A 25,334-nucleotide genomic window follows, 5' to 3' on the forward strand; every position below is an offset into this window, starting at 1 on the left:
CTGACTTTGATATCAGGGTAATGGCAATGCTAGCCTCATAGAACGAATTAGGAAGAGTTCCCGCTTATTCTGTTTTGGAAGAGTTTGACAAGAGTTGGTGTTAATTCTTCTTTAAATGTTTGGTAGATTTTACCAGTGTAGCCATTTGATCCTGAACTTTACTTTGTTTGGATTTTTTTTTTTTAATTACTGTTTTCAGTCTCTTTATTACAGTTCTGTTCAGATTTTCTATTTCTTTGTGAGTTCATTTTGTTAATTTGTGCCTTTCCATTACTCTGTCCATTTTGTCTAGCTTACCTTATTTGTGGGTGTGCAGTATTTCACAGTGTTCTTTTCTTGTCAGTCCTCAGCTGAATTCTTGAGGGGGCCCCTCTACAGATCTCTGTGCTGCTATCTCCTTTCTGGTCCTTTCAGCCTGTGAACACTAGCTGAATTCCACCTGTCTTGGTCTCCCCAGACTCTCAACCCGTCTCCCTAACCTAGGAGTCTGCTCGTCTCTGCCTGGGTCCACCTCCCTATGCTGTGGCCTGGAGACTCTCTCGGCAGGAAGCTGGAGCAGTTTTAAGACTCATTTCGTTTGCCACATCTCTCAGGGATCACTGTCCTTCTTTGTCTGATGTCCAGGGTCTCAAAACTTGTTGTTAGGTGTATTTTGTTCATTTTTTGGTTGCTTTAGGTGGGGTAGTAACTCTGGACACTGTTGCTTGGCCAGATGTGGAAGTTTCATTCGTCTTTTTATTGTTGATTTATTGGAGTTCTTTATGTCCTGGGCGTAAGTCCTTTGTTAAATATATTACCTATTCATTTCTTTAAGCCCTGGTGGTGCAGTGGTTAAGAGCTTGGCTGCTAACCAAAGGTCAGCAGCTTAAATCCACCAGCCACTCCTTGGAAACCCTATGGGACAGTTCTACTCTGTCCTACAGGGTTGCTTTGAGTCAGCATCAACTCGACAGCATTGGGATTTTTTTTTTTTTTAATTCACTTTCTTAATCTTTTGGTAAGCAGATTTAAAAAAAAATTTTATTGTGCTTTAAGTGAAAGTTTACAAATCAAGTCAGTCCCTCATACAAAAATTTACATACACCTTTTTATATACTCCTAATTGCGTTCCCCTTAATGAGACCGCACACTCCTTCCCTCCACTCTGTATTTTCGTGTCCATTCGGCCAGCTTCTAACCCGCCCTGTTCTCTCATCTCCCATCCAGACAGGAGATGCCAATATAGTCTTATGTGTCTACTTGATCCAAGAAGCTCATTCTTCACCAGTATCATTTTCTATCCTATAGTCCAGTCCAATCCCTATCTGAAGAGTTGGTTTTGGGAATGGTTCCTGTCTTGGGCTAACAGAAGGTCTGGGGACCATGACTCCCTTCTAGTCTCAGTCACACCATTAAGTCTGGTCTTTTTATGAGAATTTAGGGTCTGCATGCCACTGCTCTCCTGCTCTCTCAGGGGTTTTCTGTTGTGTTCCCTGTCAGGGCACTCATCGGTTGTAGCCGGGTACCATCTAGTTCTTCTGGTCTCAGGCTGATGTCATTTCTGGTTTATGTGGTCCTTTCTGTCTCTTGGGCTTGTAACTACCTTGTGTCTTTGGTGTTCTTCATTCTTCTTTGCCCCAGGTGGGTTGAGACCCATTGATGCATCTTAGATGACTGCTAGTAAGCAGAATATTTTGATGAAGTCCAGTTTAACTATTTTTTTCTTTTATGGTTTGTTCTTTTTATTTCTTATCCAAAAAAAAATCTTTTTTCAGTTTGTTATTTGCTAATTTTATTTTATTTTTTAAATTTTATTGTGTTTTAGGTAAAAATTTACAGCACAAATTAGTTTTTTATTCAACCAAGAAACTCTTTTACCAACTTGTCTTAGTTTCCTCGTGCCTCTATAACAGAAATACCACAAGTGGGTGACTTTAATGAACAAAAATTTATTTTGTCATAGTTTAGGAAACTAAAAACATTGGTCTAGAGGAATGCACTCTCTTTCTAAGGGAAAATCCTTGTCTCAGCTTCTCTGGCCCCAGCATTCTTTGGTAATTTCCACATGGCATCTATCTCTCCCCTATTTGTGTTTGTTGTCTGCATATCTATAAGGCTCTTTATATCACTCAGAAGTGATTAGGTTTAGGACACACCCTATACTGATATGGCCTTAGTAACATAACAAAGAAAAAATCCTGTTCCCAAATGGGATTGTGGCCACAGGTATAGGGATTAGGATTCCAACACGTATTATTGAGGAGGACACAATTCAACCTATAACACTACTCTAAGGTCATAATAAATTTTCTTGTTTCTTTCTAAAATTCTTCTGGCTCTGGTTTTTATGTTTAGGTTTTGATTTACCTCAAATTAATTTTTATATATAGTGTGGGGTAGGAGTTGCGATTCATTTTTTTCTCATGCCTATCCAGGTGTTTCAGCGTCATGTATTGAATGAGTATCAAGCCAATTGAACATGTACATGTGGGTCTATTCTGAACTCCTCTGTTCCATTAATCTGTGTGTCTATCTTGATGCCAACACCACACTGTCTTGATTATTGTAGCATTTAAGCAAAGGTTGTGTAAGTCCTCTAACTTTATTCTTCTTTTTCAGGATGGTTTTAGCTATTCTAGGTCCTTACCCTGTGCACAAAAATTTTAGAATCAGTGTGTTAATTTCTATAAACCAAAAAGCCTGGGATTTTGCTTGGCATTGTGTTGAATCCATCAATCATATGGGGAGAAATGTTACTTTTATAATATTGAGTCTTCCAGTCAATGAACAGGCGTATCTCCTGTTTTAATTCGGTTGGCTTAACCTCTTTCAGCCAAACGTTACAGTTTCCAGTCTTTAGGTGTTACGCATTTTTTGTTAAACTTTTTTTTTTATCATCCTAAGTTTTTTTTTTTTTTTTTAACGCCGTGGGCTCCGGGGACTCCCTGTGTGGTGCAAATGGTTAAGCGCTGGTCTACTAGCTATAAGGTTGGCAGTTTGAGCCTGCTCAGAGCGTGAGCTCCAGGGGCTGCCTTGCCCCATTTGCATACCCTGTCCCACGGCCAGGGATGCTAGGCTGAGCTGCATCTCCTCATGGAGCGTGCCTCTCCCCAGGTGATGGGAACAGGGTGGGGGACCAGACTGGGGGTGGTGCCACCTGAGGTGGGCATTGCTGGTAGTGATGCTGCTGTCCACTGCAGGGCTCGACATGGAGGAAGGGAAGGAAGGCGGGACGTGGCTCGGCATCAGCACACAGGGCAAACTGGCAGCACTCACCAACTACCTGCAGCCACGGCTGGACAGGGACGCCCGGGGCAGAGGTATGGCTGGAGCAGCTTGGTGGGCTGGGCAGCCTGCAGGCGGGTCTTCTAGGGCACTGTGACCTGCCCGAGATGACATGTTCGTGGCAAGGCAAATGGCAGAGACAGGACAAGAGTAAGAAATAAGTGCCATTCATTCCCCCTGATGAAGTGTCCCCCACTGCCAGGCACCCAGTGGTATCACCTGGTTGGCTATCCTCAGCCCTGCGTGAGGCCGTCATAGACGTGATCGCTTTCTCTCAGGGGTCACTTTCCACGTAGTGTCCCAGCCAAGCTGTCCCTCCTGAGCACTGTGTCTGCCCCCATGGGTCACCAGTATTCAGTCACCCCATGGCTGGGCTGTGTGATGCTCCTAATGTTTGTAGAACAGATGTTTCTGGGAGGATAGCTCTGTGGACGTGTATTTTCCCTACGGACCGCTTTTTTTCCTCAGGCCGGGTTTCCAGTGTGGGTACTATGCAGGAAAATCAAAACAGACCACCAGAAACAGAATTCTCAGGGCCTGCCTCCCTGCTGCTGGGCGCTGAGGCATGGCCCAGCCCTAGTAACGGTCAGGGTCTCTGGTTGTGTCCCCAACTTCTCCCTCATGACCCCCATTAGTCTTCCTGGGGAGAGGGGCTCAGCTGCGGGAGGCCCCTGAAGCCTCAGCAGCGAGTGCCTTGCTCCCTGCCCACAGGTGAACTGGTCACCCACTTTCTGACCACCAACATAGACAGCTTGTCCTACCTGAAGAAGGTCTCCATGGAGGGGCACCTGTACAATGGCTTCAACCTGATAGCAGCAGATTTAAGGTGGGTCTGCCTGAGAGGCGTGGGCCCCCAAGAGCCTCCCCTGTGCCCTGCTGCAGGCTCAGCAGGTGGAGGGATTCCACCTTGCTGGTCTGCAAGGGGTACACCACAGCATCTGTGGAGCCTCTCCTGGGCCTTGCTGCCAGGGCCTTTTGCATCACGCTGACGGTCCTGATCCTCTTTCCTGTGCCTATGTCAGTGCCTCTGGCTCAAGGCCTAGAGACTGTTATGTGGCTGTGTCTGGTGCCCATTCCCTAGGACTGTGCTGTTACTGACCCACCCTCTGTCTTGTGGTCCCCTCCGTGGGTTCGTGAGGGGCTGAACAATCTGCTTGGGGTGTGCATGAGCAGGTGCTACCTGTCGAGGTTTACAAAGTCCTGCACCCTCTGCTGCAGGTAGAGCCAGGGACCTGTAGCTGACCAGACTTCAGGGTATAGTGCTGGCTTCAGGAGGCCCCACAGTGGTCTGGTACGGTTCTGGGATGAGCAGGTTGGTCATGGTGCCCGCCCAGAGTACTTACCACTTGCCAGGTCTCTTGAGTTCTGGAGCAGGTGAAGGCTTAGAGGCAGTGAGGGTGGCCCAGGACCCAGAGGGTCTGAGAGCCAGGCCAGGCAAGTGAGTCAGAAAGGCAGTCATGGCTGTGGAGCATTTGAGCCCTCTCTTAATGAAATGACCCACACTCCTGGGCATCTGGGGATGTTACCTGGGTGATGGAGCGGGCTAAGGCGGGAGGGAAGGTGTGTATGCTGTAGGGAGAAGAGCAGACACAGAGTCACTAGGACCCCTTCATGACCTTTGTGTGCCCAGGGCCAAAATGCCTTGGCCGTGGTGTCTGGGATGAGCTCATAGGGTCACGGCTTCCCCTCCTCCTGCAGACCTCAATGCCCGGCTCAGCGACCAGCACCAGGGACACCTGCCAAGCCACCCACCAGAGTATCCTTCATGACCCTGGCCAGGCATCTGTCTTACAGAGACACGATCTGTGCCCCACATGCTAGTCAACTTCTCAGGGGTTGGCCTGTAGGGTTTCAATGAGGGATGGGTGTTAGGGGAACAGGGTTTCCTAGAGGCACATGGTGACATGTTGAGGGGGCCGGCCAAGCAGTGGGAATGAGGAGACGTTGAGACCGGGATGGGGTGCCCCCCAGTGCCTGTCTGGAGCTGGAGTTGTCAAGGGGCAGAGACCTGTCACTAGGGGACTCAGAGACCTGGCTGCACAGCAGCAAGGGAGCTTCTCCCACCTGAAGTGGGGACTGGCTAATGACAACAGCAAGGAGGAGGAGGAGGAGGAGGAGGGTCCTGCCTGCACTTACTAAGAGGAGAAGGATCCCAGGGAGAACACTAGAGGCCTGGGCTGTGCATGGATGTATGACCCAGACCCACGTGGGACACACACTTGTATGCAAAGCACAGCTGGGAGTTGGCAGTCCCAGCCAGTGGTTCCAGTGGTTCCATGGACCCCTGCACCAGGCACATGTAGAACACTTCTTGGGCCTGGGCTTGGCACATCTTCACAGCAACACTGTATGCGCCTGGGTGGCCAAGTCTTTGAGAGGCAGGGCACCGACCAAGGCTGGTGTGGGCTGGCTTCCCAGTGCACCTGGCAAAGGGCATCTTGGCCCACCAATTGGGCTCCCAGGATGGCAGGGCAGCCATGCTCCTGGCTACTGTGCCACGGGATGCAAGCCTGTGTCTCCACCCACAGTGTGGTTACGGGGCACCAGGATGGTGGGGCTGGGAGAGGGGCATGTCTCTCGGTGGCACTCCAGAACCTGGAGAAGGCCTGGCCTTGGACCTGGGCCTAGACCAGCCCAGGCATTGGCTGCAGAGCGATCACTGGGCATGGACATGAGACCCAGGCCCATGTGGACTGCCTTAAACCCCAGGCCTGTTGCTAGATACAATTCGCTGAGTGCTATCCACCTTGCACCTCGCACCCGGGACACTGTGGGACACCAAAGACACCGAGGGGCAAAGTCAAGTGGGAATCCTTAGTGAGGGGGGATGACACAGGGCCCACGGACAGCTGTCGGTTAGATGCTGGTCAGTGGGGCAGCACCCTCTGTACTAGACTGTGGTTGCTTCTTCATCTGCTGGTGCCCTGAGTCTGGATGAATGTGATCCGAACTTCCAGCCTCCGCAGGTTTCCTGGGTGTAGGGCAGGAGGTGCTGGTCATGGAGTGTGTGTCTGGCTCCCAAGCTCCCGCTGCCCCAGGTGTAAATGCAGGTGGTGCTATGGCAGCTCATGGTCATCATGAGGAACAAACCCAGCCCAGTGGGCACCCCTCTGCTAACCTTGGGCCCTGCACGTTTCCCAGCACTAGTGTGCAGAGTGGTCCTTTGTTCCAGCTGTCAGGACCAGCCAGAGGCAGCCCTTACCTAGGAGGGAGAAGCCGGATGTCCTACGCTTCCCTGTGAAGCACTTGTTAAAGGTGTGGCTTCTAGTTTTTGTGCTGGGAGCTGCAGGGGTTTTGTGTATTTGCACTCTGATAAAATGCACTCCCCAGCATGGAGCCTGCAGTCTGGAGCCCTGGGGACACCAGGCTGGCCTCAGGGAGTGTACATTTATATCTACCCCTGTGGACTCCACGGCAACTGGTTTGGTTTTGTTTTGGGGCTTTTTAACGATGACAGTATCCTCTGGAGGGGCCTCCTGTGTTCTTTCTCCTTTGCCCTGGGCCGGAGGGTGTCTGCAGCATGAGGCTGCACGAGCGTAGAGACCAGCCACACAGACAAAACCCTCAGGAAGATGAAGTCCTGTGGCTGCCTCAGCCGAATGGCCCCGCTCTGGCCTGCTCTATACAGAGGCCAGCCCCCTACCTGACCATGAGGTGCGAGGCATAGCACCAACCTTCCTGACAGACATGCCCACCACTCACCCCCTCCAGAGCCCAGCACACTGAGGCATCAAACACACAGGGGCTCCACCAGGACAGGCAGAATGGAGGTATGGACAGGTACCCCACATGAGATGTGCTCAGGTGCCACAGAGGCAGGCCCCAGGCCTCTCTCCAGGCCTGTGTACCACAAGGTTCGCTGAGCACTGTATGCTCTGCTTAGCTCCTGCGCCTCCTGGACAGATGCGCTTCACAGCCCAGTTCTGGACTCGTAGCCTGGAACAGAGGCAAGGTGAGGTGGGGTCTCTGCTTGCAGGCACTTGCTGCTGGAATCCTCCCTTGCCAGGGGGCAGAGCCCTGTAATCTCTTTGCTTCCACATGTTCTCCACCAGCTTCCTGGCCTGCCTCAAGGACTGCCCTGAAGTAGTCCCACCCAGGCAGATTTGCACAGAGTGACTGGGGACACGTGGGTACACTCCCTCCTCTCCCCCACACTCCCACCCCTACCCAGTAGATGCATGCAGAGAGGCCGGCTCTCCTGTGGGTTAGGTAGGGAATGTGGTTCCAGGCCCCTTGGAGCTTGTGCGGCTCTCCCGGCACCTGGAGTTTAGCCAGGCGCCTCTGGCACAGGGTGGCCCGCTGCCTGGTCAAGGGCCTCCCTCCCTGGACATAGCCAGCAAGGGCAGGTGGTGGCCAGGCAGCAGCGGGTACCGTGCGGTCAGCAAGCAGCCCCAGGTGATGGTGTTGTTGAGGAAATGCAGGCCCAGAAGGAAGAGCACCTTACCGTGGGGCCACAGCTGGACCCTGGGTCAGACCCTCCCTCAGCATGTAGTGACACCAATGCCACAGGTCCACATGTGTTCAAATTTTCTACTTGCAAACATAGCCTCTTAAATTATTAGCCACATGCCGTAAGGCAAAACCAAGAATCAGCCAAAGGAAAAGGTGAACAGAATGTGGGCTGAGGGCGCAAGGGCGGGAGCTGCGCGGGTCAGGGGTTGGAACTGTGGGTTCTGCGTGGTGGGCAGATCAGCAGGAAGGAGGAGGGGGCCAGGGCCAGGTGGGGATGACTGGAGGACCTTCCTGGCACCCTGTGCCCCCTCCTTTCTCTGCGTTGCTCATTCCAAAGACCTGGGCCTGCATGCCCAGCGGCTGGCCCGGAAGATGTCCCAGGCCACAGAGAGTCCTCTGGAGTCAGAAGGGAAGCCCACCTGAGTTTTAACAGAAAGATTTAGTGTGGTGTTGAGAAGAAACTGGAGCATCTTCAGCTTTGAAGCATTTTAAATGATTTTAAAATGCAGTCAGCCTTTGAAAGTGTAGGAAATGTTTGTTCAGGAGCCTCCAGGACCTGGAAGCACCGCACAAGGCTGTGGGTTGGAGGCCAGCAGGAGCCTCTTGGGGAGGCAGCCATGGAAGCTCCATCTGCTGTGCTCCTAAGGGGTTTGGGGGGCTTGGATGCTGCTCAGATAGTGTTGAGCCAGATGCCTGGGGCGCCTCCTGGGAACCTGCAGGCGGTTGCTCCTATCCTGCTAGTGATAAGTGCTCAGTGGTCTGCTGGTCACGATCCCCTATGGTTTTAACCAATGCAACCATCCTGGGCCCATGCACTGGGGCATTTGCCAAGGCAGATGGTCTTTTAGAGGCTTCTACCTCCCAGGCCAGCGGTCCCCTGTGGCACTGGACGAGAACCAGTGGACTTGATGACCTGCCTGCAAGGCCAAGGTGGGAGCAGATGTGCCCAGCCTAGGGGGCTGGGCCCAGGTTAGCTCTAGCCTGGCTGTAGCTGGCTATTGTCCCTGTGTGGCTGTTAGGTGGTGGGGCCAGGCTGAGGCCTTGGAGAGTGCCAAGTGGGGGGTGGGGGGGCAGGACACCTGGCTCCTGTCTGGGGCTGCGAGCCCATCTGACCCCTCCCCTCCCATTTGCAGCACAGCCAAAGGAGACGTTGTCTGCTACTATGGAAACCGGGGGCAGCCTGAGCCTGTCGTCCTGACACCAGGTGAGTCCCCCCCAGTGCTTGGCGACAGGGTGGGGTGCTGTTCCTACAGTGACACCCTTGGGAGCCTGGCTCCCTGTTGGTTTACTTTCTTGGGGCTGTACTTTTTGGCCATGTATATACTTATTGCCCTTACCAACCTGTGATGTGGCCTGGCCGCAGCAGGGAAAGGCCTTGGTGGCTGCCTCCCCACCTCACTCCTGTCCACCGCGCATACCATGGACTCTTCCTGCAGAGGTGGGACACAGGTTCACTCTGGGCTCCCACCTTACACCCAGGAACCCAGCTTGTGTCCACCTTTGTTGTCTCCACCTTTTCCTGCAGCCCTGCTCATTGGGTCCTCCTGGAGGCCACTTGGCTCCAGGACAACTTGCTCTACAAAGTGTCCCCAGTGCCTGGGCTGTCCCTTCTTTGGGTTCTTGCCTCTGCCTCTCCTCTCTAGTTTCTGCCCATACCATTCTCCTGGCCCCATCTCCTCCAGCCCAGCCCTGTCCCTAGTTCCAGGACAGATTGTCGTGGTGCAGACCCCACCCACACAGTTCACTCCTCCTCCAGGCTGAGAGTGTCGCTTGCCCTGCACCACCACCACCGTGAGCCCCTTTAGGGGGTCTGCATCCTGTGGTCCCAGGTCCGATGCCAGGACCAAGTTGGCACTTCTAGGGAACAGCAAAAATGGTATCCAGCATGGCACACCGGCTCATGAAACTGTTAGGACCATTTAACGGGTACAACTCAGTGGTGTTTAGGATATTAACAGAGCAGGGCAACCATCACCACTGTCATTTTTAAAACATTTTCCTCTCCCTAGAAAGAAACCCCATACCCTTTAGCTATCGCCTCCCCACAAAATACCAATCCTCCAGCCCGATGTAACCACTAATCTATTTGTCTCTATGGATTTGTGTATTCTGGACTTTTCATACTTTGAACATACAACCTATGAACTTTTGCGTCTGGCTTCTTTCATTCACCATAATGTTTTCAAGGTTTGCCCGTGTTGTAACATGTACCAGCACTTCCTTTCTTTTTATGACCAAATGATATACCATTGTATGGACAGACTACCTTTTGTTTATCCATTCCTCAGCTGATGGACATTTGAGTTGTTTGCAGTTTTTAGCCATTGTGAATAATGCTGCTGTGAACTTTCATGTACAAATTTTTGTATGGACATATATTTTCATTTCTCTTGGTTTGGAATTGCTGGGTCAGATGGTGACTCTCTGTTTAACCTTTTGAGGAGCTACCAGACTGTTTTCCAAAGCAGCTGCACCATTTCTACATTCCCACCAGCAATGCACAAGGGTTCCAACTTCTCCACATCCCTGACAACACCTGTCTGTCTTTTTGATTTTTAACCAGCATAGTGGGTGTGAAGTGATATCCCATTGTGGTTTTGATTTGCGTTTTCCTGATGACTAATGATGTTGAGTGTCTTCTCATGTGCTTATTGGCCATTTGGATATTTTCTTTGAGGAACTGTCTATTCAGACTCTTTGCTCATTTTCTAATTGCATTGTACGATGATTAGTCTTATGTGCCAATTTTGGCTAGGCTGTAAGTACCTAGTTATTTATTCAAATACTAATCTAGGTCTTTCTGTGAAGGTATTTTGTAGATGTGGTTAACACCTACAGTCATTTGATTTTAAGAAAAGGCGATCTCCCTCAGGTATGTGGGTGGGCCTCATCTAATCAGTTGAAGGCCCTAAGAAGAAAAACTGAGGTTTCCTGAAGAAGGGGAAATTCTGCCTCAAGATGGTAGCATAAAATCCTGCTGAGTTTTTAGCCTGCTGGTCTGCCCCACAGATTTCAGACTTGCCAGCCGCTACAATCATGTAAGCCAATTCCTTATAACAACAACAACAACAAAAATCTCTGAATATTTATCCAGTTAGTTCTGTTTCTCTGGGGAACCCTGAGTGATACAGGTTGTCTTTTTATTACTGAGTTGTAAGAGTTCTTCATACATTCTAGATATAAGTCCCTTATCAGATATATGATTTGCAAAAATTGTCTCCCATTCTGTGGGTTGTCTTTTCAGTTTCTTTATGGTGTCTTTTACGGTATAAAAGTTTTTCATTTTGATGATGTCCAATTTATCTACTTTTTGTTGTTGCTTCTGATTTTTGGTATCATATCGAAGAAACCATTACCAAATCCAAGGTCACTAAGATTCACACTTAATGATTTTTTCTAGATGTTTTATTGGTTAGTCCTTACATTTAGGTGTTTAATCCATTTTGGGTTCATTTTTGTGTGTGGCATAAGTTAGGGGTCCAGTTCATTCTTTGCAGGTGGAATTCCATTTGCCTAGCACCTGGTGGTGTAGTGGTTAAGTGCTGCGGCTGTTAACCAAAGGGTTTGCAGTTTGAATCCGCCAGGTGCTCCTTGGAAACTCTATGGGGCAGTTTTACTCTGTCCTATAGGGTCACTATGAGTCAGAATTGACTCTGCGGCAGTGGGGCTTTTTTTTTTTTTTTTTTTTAGCACCACTGTTGAATGGTGTTCCATGTTCCTCCTGATGGAAAGATCCTAGACGCCCTGGGCTGGCAGCTAGGCTGTGGGGGTTCAGCAGAGCCAGAGTGTCCTCTTGGGAGATGACTAGAGTTACATCCAACTTGGCTGAGGAAAGTCTAGCAGCAGCAAAGAGGGTACGTCTTGATGTCCTCTGGGCCCATCATTGAGGAGGCACGACTCCGGTCACACCTATCCCTCCCACAGGACAGTGCTTTCTAGAGCAAACACTGTAGCCATACCCTTTTGAAAGGAGACTATGAGGGGTCACTCAGCAGACCCCTGTCCACCTCAAGTCCATTTTTCACTTTTTTGACAAGAGAAACCCTTTTCTTTTTTGTTACTTCTGTTAGCACCTGTGGGAACTTGATCTGGAACGCCCTCACTCAGAGCCCTCTACTTGGCAATGGGGGGCTGGGCTGTGCTCCTGCTGAGGCCTTGCCTACGCCCACTGGGTGAGGTTATCCCTGATGTTGGTCTATTTCCATAACCGCTGACCCTGGAATGATCCCAAGTGGCGGCCTTCTTAGCCTTGGGTGTCTGATTCTTCTACTTTTGACCTTTTCCGCTTTTCAGGTACATGAATACCTGGCAGTTTTCCCTGGCTGGGGGAGGGAAAGGGAGATGGAGAAGCAGAGATGGACAGATAGACGGATGGGTGGACGGATGGGTGGCCAGATGAACAGATGGATAGACAGACAGATATGGGAGTGAGATGCTGGAGCAGGGGAGATGTTGATCGCATATTTGGGCTCCCTCTGGAGGACCCCTCTCTGCTTTGTCTGGCTGAATTTCAGATTGTGTGCTCCTTACTCATCTGTCCACCAAAGGCATTTGGTGTCTTCTCCTTAGTCTCCTGAGGTTGTCCTGCTTGTTGGCTTCTTTGCTCCTGCCTCATAGGCCAGTCAGGAATGTGTGGCAGGAGGTGTAGACAGTGTGGGAGCGAATTCGGCCTCTAGCCTGGCCTGTTCTGTGTCCACTCCTCCTGTTTGTCCCCCTGGTACTCTCCTGGCATGAGCTGGCTGAAAACACTGTGAATGGAGGGTCCCAGGCATTCACCCTGAAATCAAATAGTCCTGTGCTAGCCAGGCTGAGCCCACTTCCTACAGGCATCTACGGGCTGAGCAACGCACTGTTGGACACGCCCTGGAGGAAGCTGAGCTTTGGGAAGCAGCTGTTCCAGGAGGCTGTGGAGCAGAGCCAGGCTCTATCCAAGGACACCCTCATCGCCCAGCTCCTCGACGTGCTTAACAATGAAGAGGCGTAAGTGGGCAGCTGGCCAGGATTGGGGCAGGCTCATGTGGGGCAGGCTCTGGGGCCTCCAAGAGCAGCAGTGGCCGACCTGGAGGTGACCTGGCTTGTGCTTCCTGGGGTTTCTGGCTGCCCTGACAGGGGTGTCCCAGGAAACTGAGCCAGGGAACCCCCAAACCCCTGCTGCCCCGGGAAGTGTGTGGTTGATCACGGCCTGCTCTCTCAGAACTGCACCTCTTGCCCTGCCCCCGTATACCTCCTTGTGCATTTGAGGGTTGTGACAGGAGCCTTCTTTGGTGGAGAAAGTTGGGGCAGCTCCATCTCTCTCCACTGGGAAGCTCGGGGCTCTTGGATGTTTGACAAAGGTTCACATGGGGCTGAGAGTAGCTGGAGGCTCCCCTCTGCACGTAGAAGACTAGTGGGAGATTCCAGACAGCTCCAGGTTGCTTAGCAAACCCTAGGGAGAGGAACAAACCACAGAAACGACCAGCCACCCTTAAAACGTGTCTGGGGCTTTACCATCTTTCCTGGATGGTGTCCCACCAGTGGCCGTGTAACAATGAGTCACATGACCATGACACCCTCCCCCACCCCCCAGGAACTTATGGATTGGGATGGGAAGAGCCTTCCCAGCCTCAGCTGCAAAGCCTCTGATGGCCTCTGCAGGGGATGCCCTCATACTGGGCACTTGTCCTGGGTGCACTGTGCCCTGATGCATCTCAGGGCATCTCAGCTTTGGTCGTCCCAGCTGGGGGTCATGGTGCTTGCCCAAACTGGCAATGCTGCCCCCCATATACCCCTCTTCCTTCCTTACCCGGGTCACGCCTGCATGCTGCCTAGACCACCCAGAATCCACTTCCACCCCACCCACACACTCCCTTCTCCCCTGGAAGCCACCCTGACCCACCCTGTCCCAGCCACACACTCTGCCGTAGGTCACACAGCATTCAGTCACTGTCTGTCTTTTTGGGTGTTCTGTAGGCCTGAGGGGGGTGGCCCAGGCCACGTTTACTGACCACTGTAGCTCTAGTGCTGACTCTGATGCCCAGCAAACAGGAGGGCTCAGGGGGCTCCATTGAGTGGACAGATGGCTCACAGGGCCCTCTCTGGCAGACCCAGTGAATGTGAGCACACCCCTGCAGGAGGCTTACCCCCTCAGCGAGCTCCGCACCTGGCAGCTCCCGCCTTCTGACTCAGGCACCCACGAAGGAATGTGAGCCCGTTCCTGAAGGCTTGCTTCTGCCCTTTTCTGGAGATGGATCCCCTGTCAATGCTCTGACTGGACCCCCAGCATGTCAGACCAGCAGAGCCAGTGGGAACGCTGAGCTCCTGGGTGCTCATGTCCCCAAGGCTTGTAGTCCTGGAAAAGTCATTTGTGCCAGCCCATGCCAGTGGCCCTGGTGAGAGGAGCTGGCTGCCCAGTGGCTTGGATCTAGTGATGGAGTAGTAAGTAAAAGTGTAGACAGAGATTTGAGGCCTTGGGCAGGAAAGTAGTTAGAATGGCCCTGGAGTTTCCCCTCAGCCTGCCTTCAGAGACTGGGCAGCACCTTAGGAACTGAGAGGCCATTATAGCCAAGGTAGCACTGCCTAGCCAGGCAGTACTGTGGGCAGGGGCAGCTGAGGGACTGGCTGATGGTAACCACTCCTCTGTCATTTCAGACAACTGCCGGACCCAGCCATCATGGACCAGGGCAGGGAGTACGTGCAGCCCTTTCTGAGCAAGTATGCGGCTGTGTGTGTGCGCGGCCCAAACTATGGCACCAGGTATGGGCAGGTGGGGCTTCAGCCGTGCTCTGGCCCCAGGCTTTGAGGGCCAGCACCGCAGGCCTCAGGCAAAGAAACCCAGGTTTCCTGTGGTCCTGTAGCTAGCAAGGGCAGCGGCTTTCCCCAGCGGACTGAACCCAGAGCCTCTGCCCTGTCTAGAAGCAGCTACCATTTCAGCTCAGGTGGCTGCGGTGGGCAAGCCAACACAATAGCAAAGTCATGCACAGAATGCCTGCCAGTGGACAAGGGCCTTGCAGGCCTAGGTGCGAGACCTCTGAGCCTCCACGCCCTCCATGTGTGGGACTCCTGGGCTGCTCTTCCCATGAGGAACCAGTGCCCAGCCATGTGGGGGCCAAGGTGGCACCAGGGACACTCATGTTGACAAATATCTGTGGTTTTGGAGTGGACATGGGCCACTCTTCCCCTCACTTGCCCTGAATCCTTGCACCTGGCATGTCCTTGTGTGATAAGGGCCAGGATTAGGTCAACCCAGCCTGGGGAAGTTGTCTCAGCTCAGGAAAATGTGAGCCATTAGTGTCAGCCACAAGGTGGGCATGTTCAGGAGGGGAAGCTGGCATCACAGGTATCAGGTGTCCTGGTGAATGAGAGGGAGGAGGGCCTTCAGAGCAGATCTTGGGCACACTCCCCACCTCCACCAAGTTATATTCCAGTAGTGGCTGGAATATATGGAGGAGGGTGGAAGCTGTTGCACCAGCCCAGGGCTGAGGGGAGGCAGGTGGGGGAGGAGGCTCTGGTTTGAGGGTCCACAAGCCGACGGTGGGCTCACAGCCTTGAGGCCCCCCTTAGTCCCCATTCCAACTCTGGCCCCTGCCAGGTGGTTGCATCCATCAACAGGGATAAGTAGTACCTGGGGCAGGGAGAGGAGTCATCCGATGGATGCTTTACTGAGGGAGTGGTCAGCAGGTGTTTGTTAGTGCCCACAAGAGGTCGGGCCTGGAACATGTGGCCCAGGATCAGTGCTGGGGACATGCTGGCCTCATCTCCCACTGTTGTCCTTACTGAGAAGTGGTTGCAGCCACAGGCTGGCCTGCTGTTTGGGCCCGAGGAGACTGTGGGCCTGGAGACAGTTGGGGGAATGGTGGTTCTGATGACCCAGGTTGAGCATCTTGCAGAAGTACACGTGTAGGGTAGGTGGAGGGGGAAAGCTGCTGGCCCAGGGAGGGTGGGCCTGGGTAGGCACGGGGGGTTGCTGAGGATCCAGCAAGACAGGATGAACAGGCTGAGGCTTCTGAGGCCCACAGTCATTGTTCCTCTTGAACAGGACTCAGCTGGGTGCCACCCGTGCTTCTTGCTCCACCCACCTGCAGCCGTGCACTCACCCTCAGAAGGCACTGTCCTGTCCGTGAGCACTGCTGTCCTTGGCGTAGGGAGAGTGCAGCCTCGTGCAAGCCCAGCCCTGACCAACCTTGGGCCCCGAGTGCGTGCTCAGTGAGCTTCATGAACCCATGTATGCAGGCACTCTCCTCCTTGGCCCCGCAGTGGGGAGCCCACAATCTAGTAGGGGCCCACAGCCAGCACACATGGACAGTAACAGGTGCCAATCGACACCTCCATAATGTCACACACACACTTGGTTTCTAGGTTCAGATGGGATGATATTCAGCATGCCGTGCCTGGCCCTTCTCATCCTAGCAGGTGGGAGAGTGGGTGTCATCTGCCTCATTGCAGGGGAGGAGGGTCACTCTCCCCAGGGAGGCTGCACAAAGGCAGGGTGTGGCATGCTTACAGCTCATGGTGATCTCATGCTGCCTGATGACAAGGTGCCACATGGTGGGGGTCCAGGCTCCAGCTCGGCACCCTCAGCAGGCAAGGCCAGGCACACTGCCTGGAGGGAGGCTAGACTAACTGCTGGCCCTTCCCATCCCCGTGGGTTGTGAGAGCATGATCTCCCTCCAGCCCATCCTCCAACCAGGTTTCTTTGCATTACTAAATTATCTGTACACGTGGACCGGCGTGCATGAGGCAGCTCAATGTGTCTGCCCCCTCTTGGCTGCTGAGCACTGGAGTCTAACTGGACAGACTGTCTGCTCAGTGTTGCTTCTGTGCCCACCCCATGTGTCAGCTTGTGCTGGGACAGCTCTTGGAGCCAATGGGCAGGGCCAAAGAGAAGGAGTCTCCAAGTGTTAGAAAGGGCAGGGCCAATGTAGGCCAGTGGTGGGGGAGGAGGACAGGCGGGACTTTCCTGGAATATAGTAGGGGGAGCCCAGCCCCAAGTCCTGGAGACTTTGACCTGTTTAAAGAATGGAATGTAGACTCGGTGGCCAGGATGCAGCACTTGGCATGGGCAGTGCAGCCAGCGAGGCGGGGGGTGGGCAGTGGCTGGAGTATGCTGCAGCCCCAGGGTGGAGGAACTGGGGCTTTGCCCTCGTGGCCCGGGGAGCCCAGCAGGGTTCTGAGCAGGGAGGTGGCACTGTCAGCTCCCCAGCTGCCATGGGGAGAGCAGGGGCAGTCAGGGACTCATGCGGCCGAGGGAGGTTTTGGGCAGGCTGGGTGTTCCAAGTTGGAGGCATCAGGTTCAGACAAGGGTGAGGCTTGGAGTGGGACCCTGGCAGGCCTGTGAGGCCAGCTGGGGGAACACAGGCCACACTAGAGGAGAAGGGCAGTTGGAAGATCACTGGGCTCAGTGCCCAGATATCCTCAGATGAGCCCCTCTGCTTCCCCAAGGCCCACCCACCTTACCTCAGGGCTCGTGCCCAGCATGGTGCTACAGGTGGGCTGGCCCCTTCTTGCCTCGATCTGTTCTCTGCTGCGACTCACTGCCAGTGAGGCAGGTCTGAGAGTAGCCAGGGGAACGTGAGCCTATGCTCTCTTTCAGAACCAACACGATCATCCTCGTGGATGTGGAAGGCCATGTGACCTTCACAGAGCGCAGCATGCTGGACAAGGACCCCACCTGCTGGGAGACCAGTACCTATGAGTTCAAGCTACAGAGCTAACCCCACCCCAGTTGGAGCAGGTGCAGACAGGACCCTCCACAAATACACTGCACTGCCCATGAGAGGCTCAGGCATCATCCCCAGGACCAGGGCCCTCTGATTTGTATACTGCTGTCTGTGTCCCATGCCCAAATTGGGATCCACCGTTATACCATATGGGGAGTGACAGTGTCTGACACCCAGGTCCAAGGCAGGCACAGATGTGGTATGCATATATGAATGCGCCTGGGCCTGCCCAGGCACATGCACATTTACCCATACAAACACACACACACACACAAACACACACACACGTATGCACACAAGGTGCACACGCAAACACTCACACATGCACATACACCACATCCTTACACACATGGCATGCACACATGGGCACACACTCATGCGTTCACATGCATGGGCACACACACACGTGTGCTGATGAAGTAGAAGCTTGCCTCTCATACCACACATGCTCTGGCCAGTGGATCTTCGCTTTGGTCAAAATGACAGGAGAAAACTGTTGTCTAAAAGTGGCCCTTCCTTCAGGCATGCAGGACACATACGTGATTCGATTTTTGACAACCAGCGCTCCTCTAGGAGAGGAGATGGGCCGTGTTTGGAGTGAGATGCAAGGAAGGAAGACCCAAGAAAAACCCACTCTAAACAACAACATTGCTCGGTTGGGGGATCCAGTAGCCCCGTGTGCTCTGGGCGGTCTTGTGTGTTCTAGGTGGTCCCACGGGCTCTGGGCAATCCGTGTGCACCGGATGGTCCTGTGCATGGCAGGTGGTCCTGTGTGTTCCTGTGGTCCCATGTGCACTGGGGTCCTGTGTGCGCTGGGGTCCTGTGTATGCCCTTGCAGTCCCCAGGGTATCCCCCGCCCCCGCCAACCTCTTGCTCAGGGTTCTCATTCAAGTGGGGGTTCTATGTTCTGAGGTAGGCTTGTTCACCAAGAGGATACATCCAGCTTGTGCCATTTCCCTTCTTCTTGGAGAGCCAAACTTCACTGGCATCCAAACTTCATCGGAATGGGTACTTGAATGCAAGATATTGATAATAAAACTTTCATTGAGGCTGTGCTGAGTACGTGCATTTCAGGGTCCTTCACGTGTGTGACTGGTGACAACTGGAGCAGTTTTGTGCAAGGGACAGTTCTCCCATATGTGCCCTGTTGTCCTGCTGCCCTGGCAGCCCCAACAGGTCTCCCTGCCTGCGGGAGCTCCTTCTGCAGGTGTAGACATCCCATCCAAGGCTCTACTTTCTCCTTGGGGCCTCCTGAGCACTGTGATAGAAGCCAGCAGGTCAGCCTGTCCATATGCCCATCTGTCCTTGGTCAGAGGCTGGGTGCTAGAGAGCTCATATGCATGGGCCATGGTAGGTGGCTGGTTACAAGGCAAGCCATCCCACCACCAGGGCCCCCTATGCCTAGCCGAGGAGCCAGAGTTCTCTCTGAATGGCAGTGGGGATCCTTTGGAGGGAGGAATGTGGCCAGGCTTGTATTCCCAGTGGACCAGGAGACGAGAGGATGGAGGGAAGGAGGGCATTTGAGAGCCCTAGGGCAAGTAAAGTCTGTGTCTCAGCCCCCTGAAATCCCTGATTTTGGGTGAGCATTTGGGGGGTCCCGTACCAGCCCTGGTCAAGCATAAGGGGTCTCACGTTTCCAATGCCAAGCCCCAGACCCCCCTCCCTCTGGACAGCAGTTGCCGACTGGGCCTTCTCAGGCCACGAACATAGGCTGGCGTGGGACCTGCACCCTTGGGCAAGAGGAATTGCTGGTCTATCTGAAGAGGAGCAGGGGGCCAGGTTGGTCTTCTCACCCTTCCCCCTTCAGGCCCCAGACCACTCTTCAGGGCCTGATGCTCTCCTTGGCTCACTTTTTTTTTTTTTTTTGAGATTAATGTATTAATTCCAAGTAATTAAAAAAAAATTAACACATCAAAAATAAAATAAAAATTGTCCAAGCCAGTGCGTGAATTCTTTAATCTTTCTAATAAAATGTGCAACCCAGAACACCACATTATGGTAGAAATAACTTGAAAAGGGAGAGGTGGAGAAGAAGGAGGCCCTGGGTGGTGCAAACAGTTAAGCACCTATTAGCCAAAAGGTTGGTGGTTCAAACCTACCCAGAGGTGCCTCAGGAGACAGGCCTGGCGACCTGCTTCCAAAAGGTCACATCCTTGAAAACCCTATGGAGCAGTTCTACTCTGCACACGTGGGGTCTCCATGAGTCAGAATCAAGTCGATGGCAACTAACAACAAAGAGGAGGAGATAGATATGGGTTTGTGGAACCAAGAACAAGTGCGATTCCAAGACAAGTTTCAGATCTTCCACCTCCTCAGAACAGAAATGGCTGCTGAACAATTTAACACAAAGTGTTACTGGATCACAACACAATGAACAAGAGGCCATTTCAAAAGTTAAAGGGACTCGAAATGTGTATCTGCTGCTAGCATTGAGTCATGAAGGCGCCTTACTGACTAGTTGTCTTCGGAAAGTGACCCTACTAGGTTCTCCTTCGTGTTTATTGAGGCCATTTCCAAATAAGCCAGTGGGTTAGTAGGACCATCCCCAGAAAGGCAGGAGTCGGGGACTTATGGGGCCGACACACAGGGAAGTCAGCAGTAAACGAAAGAGCTATCCACGCTGCATAGTCAAACTTGGCTCCTTTTGAACTCAGAAGTGTTTGATGTGGTCCAGCCCCTTCAGACCAAGGGCAAACTGAAGCTCCAAGTCCCACAGTATGTCTGGATGAGCAGAGCTCCAGGGAGCCCACTACCCTCGCTACTGCACATCCATGGTTCTGTCCTTGGTGATCATCCCCCCGGGCACCATTGCCCCAAGCAAGCACCCGCCCCTGGGTCAGCCACATCCTATGTGGGTCAACCAGGTACTCAGATCTGCCCTCGTGGGTACTACTGGGCTGGGCTTAAACCCATTCTGAAGAGCCTTCTAGATATTTGCCTCTGTCCAGCACATTGGGCCTTCCCAGGGCTGGGGACACAAATGAGGCCCTGTCACCGGCCCCTCTGTTCCCAGCTTGCCCCAGGGCTGTAGATGGCTTGGGCCCCCTGAGGAAGGGGCAGTTCAAGACGTAGATTCTACTGTGATCCTCACTTTACAGATGAGGAAACTTGAGGCTTGGGGAGACAAAAGAAATGGCCATCAGTATGGAGTAGCCGGGAGAGGCAGAGCCATGAGCCAGGTTGGAGCAAGATGGAGAACACGGTTGGCACCTGATCCTGTGGATTGGTGGTCCTCCCACACCTGCCTCTTCCCGTGCTGCCTGGCGTCTTTCCCACTGCTGTTCTTTCCATACGGCAGCTCCCAGGGCCTTCACACGCTGGCCCCTCTGCCTGAAGGACTCCTCTACGTACTCAGGCCAGCTCTACCTCATTTCCTGCAGCCCTCTGATGAAATCTCAGAGAGGCACCCCACTTAAAGTTGCAGGGCTTCCCTGCCTTCACCATGCCTTAGTTTTCTATATCGCAGGCAGCACCACCTGCCATGCTATACATTTTGATTGATGGTTTCTTGTGTGTCTCCCCATTCTAATGACAGCTCCAGTAAGGCAGGGACCTTTCTTCTCTTGCCCACCGTTATAACCCTAGGGCAGGTCAACATTTGAACCAAGGGTGACAGTGCTGATGCTTCCCAAGCCCCCGTTTATTTAGGCAGTCCCTTGCAGCAAAGCTCTTGTCCTATTAGAAGGACACAGGGGCCCTGGGGAGCTGGATGCCTTCTAGAAATGCTTTTGAGACACCACCTAGGAAGGACTGGGCCTGAACTCTGGTGTGGCCTGGCCAGTCCTCTGTGCTTATTACCAGCCATGTCTGATCTCTGAGTCCCCAACATGGGTCCCCTTCTGCCAATGGATAGGGAACTCGCTCCTATCTCAGATGCACTTTCCCAGATGAGCCGCATCTGCTTTCTGGGCTCTGAGACAACCGAGTTGAGGTTTGCAGGCTGGGAGGCCCAAGGGGTGGAGGCTGACTGACCAGGAGGCAATGTGTGAGCCAACCTGGCCAGCCTGGGAACATGGCATGGCCTCAGGTCCCATCCTGGCAGGCCTGGGTTCTTTCTGCCTGCAGAGACCCCCACCCCACCCCCCGCCCAGGGCCCCGTCTTTTGGCTTCTACCAGTAGATGGCATGGTCCAGGCCCTTCAGCAGAGACCTAGCTCATTAGTGAGCTGGGCTGAGCTGCAAGCACAGGAACCCTGAGGGGAAAGGATTCCTGCCTTAGACTGGACTGGAGTTCCACCTTCCAGTTTAGTAATCTTTGTGACTTGAAACCAGGGCCAGATGAGGCCTGTGGCCAAGGGCCTATGGCTAGAGCTCTTTGCGCAACACCTAGTCTGTCCTGGGCTGCATGGGAACCTGGCTGTAGTGCGCAGGACCAAGGTCTTGGGTCTGACTGGGGACACTGGGGCCCCCACACATTGAACAACAAGGTGTGCAGAAGTCATTGTGGCTGGATGATGTGCCAAGTTCCAATGGGCTCTGACTGGCACTGAGCCAAGGCCAGCAGCTAGCCCAGCCATACGGAGGCTGGTATTCCCAGGTTGAGCCCAGGAGTCAGACCCTCATGGGGGGATGGTGACTGCTGTGACGTGTCTGGTAAGGACCACTGGAACATCCAGGTGAACAGCAGAGGACGGGAAGGGAGGAAAGGGTCTAGGCAGGCCCTTGGGAGGTGCTAGCTTTATCACCTGTACCACCTCCTGTCTGCCCTTTTCTAACCTTTTTTGTTTTGAAATAATTTCAACTTACTAAAAAGTTGAAAAATTAGAATTCCTGTATGCCTTCACCCAGCTTCCCCAAATGTTAACACATCACCTAGCCACAGTAAATGATCAGAAACTGGGAAATCAGCATCAATGCAATACTTTTTTCTATAGACCTCATTTGAATTTTACCAATTGTCCCACTAATGTCCCTCTTTGGGCCCAGGATTTCTCATTGCATTATTGCATTTAGTTGTCACATCTCCTTCAATCTAAAGACTGTTCCTTAGTCTTTCTTTGACCTGAAAGATCTCAGCACTTTTGGAAAGCACTGGCCAGTTATTTTGGATTTGTCTGATCTTCCTTCAATACATTCAGGTATTGTCTTTTTAGCAGAAACAATCGTGTGATATCATGTCCTTGACAGGAGGCTCAGAATTTGACCCTTTACTGGTGTTTTTTTTTTTTTTTAATTGATGTTATGGATTGAATCATATTCCCCTCCCTGGCAAATATGTTTTGGAATCCTAACCTCTATACCTGTGAATATAATTCCATTTAGAAATAGGACTTTCTTTGTTATGTTAGGGAGGCCACATCAGTGTAGGGTGTGTCTTAAACCTAATCACTTTTGAGGTACAAAAAGAGCAGATTAGGCACAGAGAAGCACACATGGGGGAAAGATAGATGCCATGTGTAAATTGCCAAGGAACTAAGTGCTGGGGCTAGAGAAGCTGAGACAGGATTTTCCCCTGGAGTAGATGGTGAGAGAGCCTTTCCCTAGAGCTGGTGCCTTAATTTCAGACTTCTAGCCTCAAAAACTGGGAGAAAATAAATTCCTGCTCATTAAAGCCACCTGCTTGTGGTATTTCTGCTACGGCAGCACTAAGAAATTAAGACAATTGTTGTTGTTCTTAGGTGCCATCGAGTCGGTTCCGAATCAGAGCGACCTCGTGTACAACAGAACAAAACACTGTTTGGTCCTGTGCCACTTCCACAACTGCTGCCATGCTTGAGCCCATCGTTGCAGTCACTGCATCAATCCATCTCACTGAGGGTCCTCCTGTCTTTCACTGACCCTATATTTACCAAGCATGATGTCCTTCTCCAGGAACTGGTCCCTCTTGATATCATGTCAAAAAGTACATGAGATGAAGTCTTGCCGTCCTTGCTTCTAAGGAGCATTCTGGCTGCACTTCTAAGGCAGATTCGTTTGTTCTTCTGGCAGTCCATGGTATATTCAATATTCTTTGCCAACACCATAATTCAAAGGCATCAATTCTTCAGCTTTCCTTATTCATTATCCAGCTCTCACATGCATATGAGATGATTGAAAATACTATAGCTTGGATCAGAGATCTTAGTCTTCAAAATGACATCTTTGCTTTTTAACACTTTAAAGAGGTCTTTTGTAGCAGATTTGCTCACTGCAATACATCCTTTGATTTCTTGACTGCTGCTTTCATGGGCATTGATTGTGGACACAAGTAAGATGAAATCCTTGACAACTTCAATCTTTCCTCTGTTTATTATGATGTTGCTGATTGGTCCAGTTATGAGGATTTTTGCTTTCTCTGTGTTGAGGTGTAATCCATACTGAAGGCTGTGGTCTTTGATCTTCATCAGTAAATACTTCAAGTCCTCTTCACTTTCAGCAAGCAAGGTTGAGTCATCTGCATATCGCAGGTTGTTAATGAGTCTTCCTCTAATCCTAATGCCTCATTCTTCTTCATATAGTCTAGTTTCTTGGATTATTTGCTCAGCATACAGATTGAATAAGTATGGTGAAAAGATACAACCCCGACACACGCCTTTCCTGATTTTCAACCACGTGGTATCCCATTGTTCTGTTTGAATGACTGCCTCTTGGTCTGCTGTGTACAAGTTCCTCAGGAGAAAAAGGACCTGGCAGCGTACTTCTGAAAAATTGGCCAGTGAAAATTTTATGAATAGCAGTGGAACATTTTCTGATATAGTGCTGTAAGATGAGTCTCTCAGGTTGGAAGGCACTCAAAATACAACTGGGGAAGAGTTGCCTCCTCAAAGCAGAGTCAACCTTAGTGATGTGGATGGAGTAAAGCTTTCAGGACCTTCATTTGCTGATGTGGCACGACTGAAAATAAGAAGAAACTGCTGCAAACATCCATTAATAATCGGAACATGGAATGAATGAAGTATGAATCTAGGAAAATTTGAAGCCATTAATGAGCTGAAATCGACTGGTATAGGCCATTTAGAATCAGACAATTGTACGGTCTACTGTGCTGGGAATGACAAATTGAAGAGGAATGGCACCACATTCTTCATCAAAAAGAACATTTCACTGGAGAAACCCTGAGAGTAGGGTCCCTGGACCCCCTTTCAACTCAGCCAAGGATTAGACAGGATTAGCCAAGGATTAGACAGGCCCATAAAAAAACAATAATACACATAGCACAACTATGTATAGGAGACTATATGGGCACACCAGTTCAGCGGCAAGGATGAGAAGGCAGGAGGGGACAGGAAAGCTGGACAGATGGAAATGGGGAACCCAAGTTTGAGAAGGGGAGAGTATTGGCTAATCATGGGGTTGGCAACCAATGTCACAAAACAATATGTGTATTAATTGTGTAATGATAAACTAATTTGCTGTGTAAACCTTCATCTAAAGCACAATTAAAAAAAAAAATCAAGATCTATCCTGAAGTATAATGCTGCCAGTGATAGAATATCTATACATCTACAAGGAAGACCAATTAATACGACTATTATTCAAATTTACACACCAACCACTAACACCAACAAACAAAAGATAAAGAAATTGAAGATTTTTACCAACTTCTGCAGTTGGAAATTGATTAAACACGCACTCAAGATGCATTGATAATTATTGATGATTGGAATGCAAAAGTTGGCAACAAGGATTGGTAGTTAGAAAATATGGCATTGGTGATAGAAATGATGCCAGAGATCACATGATAGAATTTTGCAAGACCAACAAATTATTCATTGCAAATACCTTTCTTTTTTCAACGACATAAATGGTGACCTCACTGGATGGAATACACAGGCATGCTGTGCAGTGAGTTACTTAATATGGCCCTTCTAGCCATGGTCTTTGTGACTAACACACGATGATTGACTGGGACTATGCAAATAAGGTATATGGAACCTGTGATGATTGGGGTTATGTACCAGCTTGGCTAGGCCATGGTCCCAGCATTGTGTGGTTGTCCTCCATT

The 25,334-nt window shown here is 51.4% G+C and overlaps 1 protein-coding gene across 4 annotated transcripts in view; it reads left to right on the plus strand.

Moving 5' to 3' along the window:
* TANGO2 (transport and golgi organization 2 homolog) overlaps positions 1 to 18,479 on the plus strand; it is a 62,743-nt gene extending 44,264 nt beyond the window's left edge. For 2 of the 4 annotated variants that reach the window (XM_023559309.2, XM_023559308.2), the window contains exons 4-9: positions 3,180 to 3,299; positions 3,976 to 4,090; positions 8,850 to 8,920; positions 12,543 to 12,696; positions 14,344 to 14,448; positions 17,285 to 18,479. In XM_023559309.2, coding sequence (XP_023415077.1) covers positions 3,180 to 3,299; positions 3,976 to 4,090; positions 8,850 to 8,920; positions 12,543 to 12,696; positions 14,344 to 14,448; positions 17,285 to 17,405 — 686 coding nt within the window. In that variant the 3' untranslated portion in view covers positions 17,406 to 18,479. Of the gene's footprint in view, positions 1 to 3,179; positions 3,300 to 3,975; positions 4,091 to 8,849; positions 8,921 to 12,542; positions 12,697 to 14,343; positions 14,449 to 17,284 lie in introns of those variants that run through there. The other 2 variants (XM_023559310.2, XM_023559311.2) reach the window with 2 other exon arrangements.
* The last annotated feature ends 6,855 nt before the right edge of the window (positions 18,480 to 25,334 follow it).

This window comes from Loxodonta africana, chromosome 19, assembly GCF_030014295.1.
Source record: "Loxodonta africana isolate mLoxAfr1 chromosome 19, mLoxAfr1.hap2, whole genome shotgun sequence".
NCBI classification, from domain to species: domain Eukaryota; kingdom Metazoa; phylum Chordata; class Mammalia; order Proboscidea; family Elephantidae; genus Loxodonta; species Loxodonta africana.